At 42.2% G+C, this 2,086-nt stretch overlaps 1 protein-coding gene across 1 annotated transcript; it reads left to right on the forward strand.

Moving 5' to 3' along the window:
* Positions 1-373: 373 nt before the first annotated feature.
* Positions 374-1,084, forward strand: LOC138887583 (uncharacterized). The gene has a single exon (XM_070169348.1). It carries the CDS (start codon positions 374-376, stop codon positions 1,082-1,084), a length of 711 nt encoding a protein of 236 aa, XP_070025449.1.
* Positions 1,085-2,086: the final 1,002 nt, after the last annotated feature.

The following is a 2,086-nucleotide window of genomic DNA, read 5'->3' on the forward strand; positions in this document are numbered from 1 at the left end:
TGAATCTGAGACCCGATACCCACACTTAGAAAAATTAGCGCTTGCTCTAATAAGCGCCTGTAGGAAATTAAAATTGTAACATTTTTCACAAGCTCAAACTCTCGGGCCGACTGGCCAAATAGGCCATCGAAATCAGTGAATATGATATGGAGTATCAACCCGAACGGCCATCAAGTCTCAAATCTTATCAGACTTCATGGCCGACATCACGCATGCCCTTGTACCCGAGGTCGAAAAGGAACTATTGCTAAAATTGGGAACATCTGCGAGGGTGTGGACCCTTTTCATAGATAGAGCTTCAAATGTGAAGAGGTTCGGTATAGGCATCATTTTGAAGCCACCCATATGCAATAAAATTAGACAATCTATCAAAATGCCTAAGTTGACTAACAATAAGGCCGAGTGTGAGGCCATGATTGCAGGTCTCGAGCTGGCTAAAAGTTTTGGAGCTGAGGTCATCGAGGCCAAGTGTGATTCCCTACTCTTCGGTAACCAAGTGAACAAGACCTTTAAGGTCCTAGAAGATCGACTGCAGAGGTACTTGGACAAACTGCAGGTAACCCTACACCGATTCAAAGAATGGACCCTAGAACATGTACCTCGAGGGCAGAACAATCAGGCTAATGCCCTTGCAAATTTGGGGCCATCAGTCGAAGACAATGAAATTACCTCGGGGACCGTCGTACAACTTTCAAAGTCGGTAGACGAAGAAGGACATGCCAAAATAAAATACACAAGCCTAACGTGGGATTGGAGGAACAAATATATCGATTATCTAAAGAATGGTAAGCTTCTGTCAGACCCTAAGAAATCGAGGACCCTGCTAACGAAAGTTGCACTATTCCCATTGGCCGAAGATGGAGTATTGTACAGAAGGATGTTTGATGGGCCGTTGGAAATATGTTTAGGTCCGGGTGACACCGACAACGTCCTACGAGAAATTCACAAAGGTACTTGCGGGAATCATTCTGATGCCAAATCACTGGTTCACAAAATCATCAAAGTAGGGTACTATTGGGACTATATGGAAAAGATACTAAGGACTTCATTCGAAAATGTGACAAATGCCAAAGACATGCCCTGATGATCCACCATCCCGGGGAGCAACTTCATTCAGTCCTATCCCCATGGCCGTTCATGAAATAGAGAATGGATATAGTCAGCTCTCTACCATAAGCCCTAGGTAAAGCTAAATTTATTTTATTTATGACTGACTATTTCTCTAAGTGGGTTGAAGCACAGGCTTTCGTGAAAGTCAGAGAAAAAGAAGTTATAGACTTCATCTGGGATCACATCATATGCCGATTCGGGATACCTACCAAGATAGTATGCGACAACGGAAAACAATTTATCGGCAGCAAAATAACGAAGTTCCTCGAGGATCACAAAATAAAAAGGATATTATCGACGTCGTATCATCATAGTAGGAATGGAGAGGTTGAATCAACAAACAAGACCATCATTCAGAATCAAAAGAAAAGATTTAACGACACCAAGGGAAAATGGAGAGAAATTTTTCTCGAGGTCTTTTGGGCATATCGAATAACGTCGAAATCTAGTAAGGGGGCAACATCGTTCTCCTTAGTATATGGCGCCGAAACCCTGATCCCGGTCAAGGTCGGGGAACTCATTATCAAGTTTCGATATGCAACAAAAGAATCGAATCATGAGGCTATGAACACAAGCCTTGAATTGCTAGATTAATAATGGGAAGCTGCACTCGTCAGAATGGCAGCATAGAAGTAGCGGATCGAAAGATATTACAACCGATGAACCAATCTTCTCCACTTTCAAATCGGGGAATTAGTTCTCAGAAAAGTCACCCTCAACACTCGAGATACAAACTAGGGGAAACTTGACCCAAATTAGGAAGGACCATATCAGGTCCTCGGTGTCATTGAAAAGGGATCTTACAAACTTGGCACGATAAACGGCGAACAATTTCCAAATAATTGGAACATATCACTACTCAAACGATATTATTGCTAAGGTATGACTCTCCCTTTTTCTTCGTATGTATTTGATACTAATTTATTGCAGGTGTTCGATCGAAGACATCGATAAATTCTTCAACCCAAAGACCTCA

Source organism: Nicotiana sylvestris, chromosome 3 (assembly GCF_000393655.2).
Source record: "Nicotiana sylvestris chromosome 3, ASM39365v2, whole genome shotgun sequence".
NCBI lineage: Eukaryota > Viridiplantae > Streptophyta > Magnoliopsida > Solanales > Solanaceae > Nicotiana > Nicotiana sylvestris.

Excerpts from the sequence above, each read along its gene's own strand:
- LOC138887583 (XM_070169348.1), top strand. The coding sequence starts at position 374 with ATGCCTAAGTTGACTAACAATAAGGCCGAGTGTGAGGCCATGATTGCA.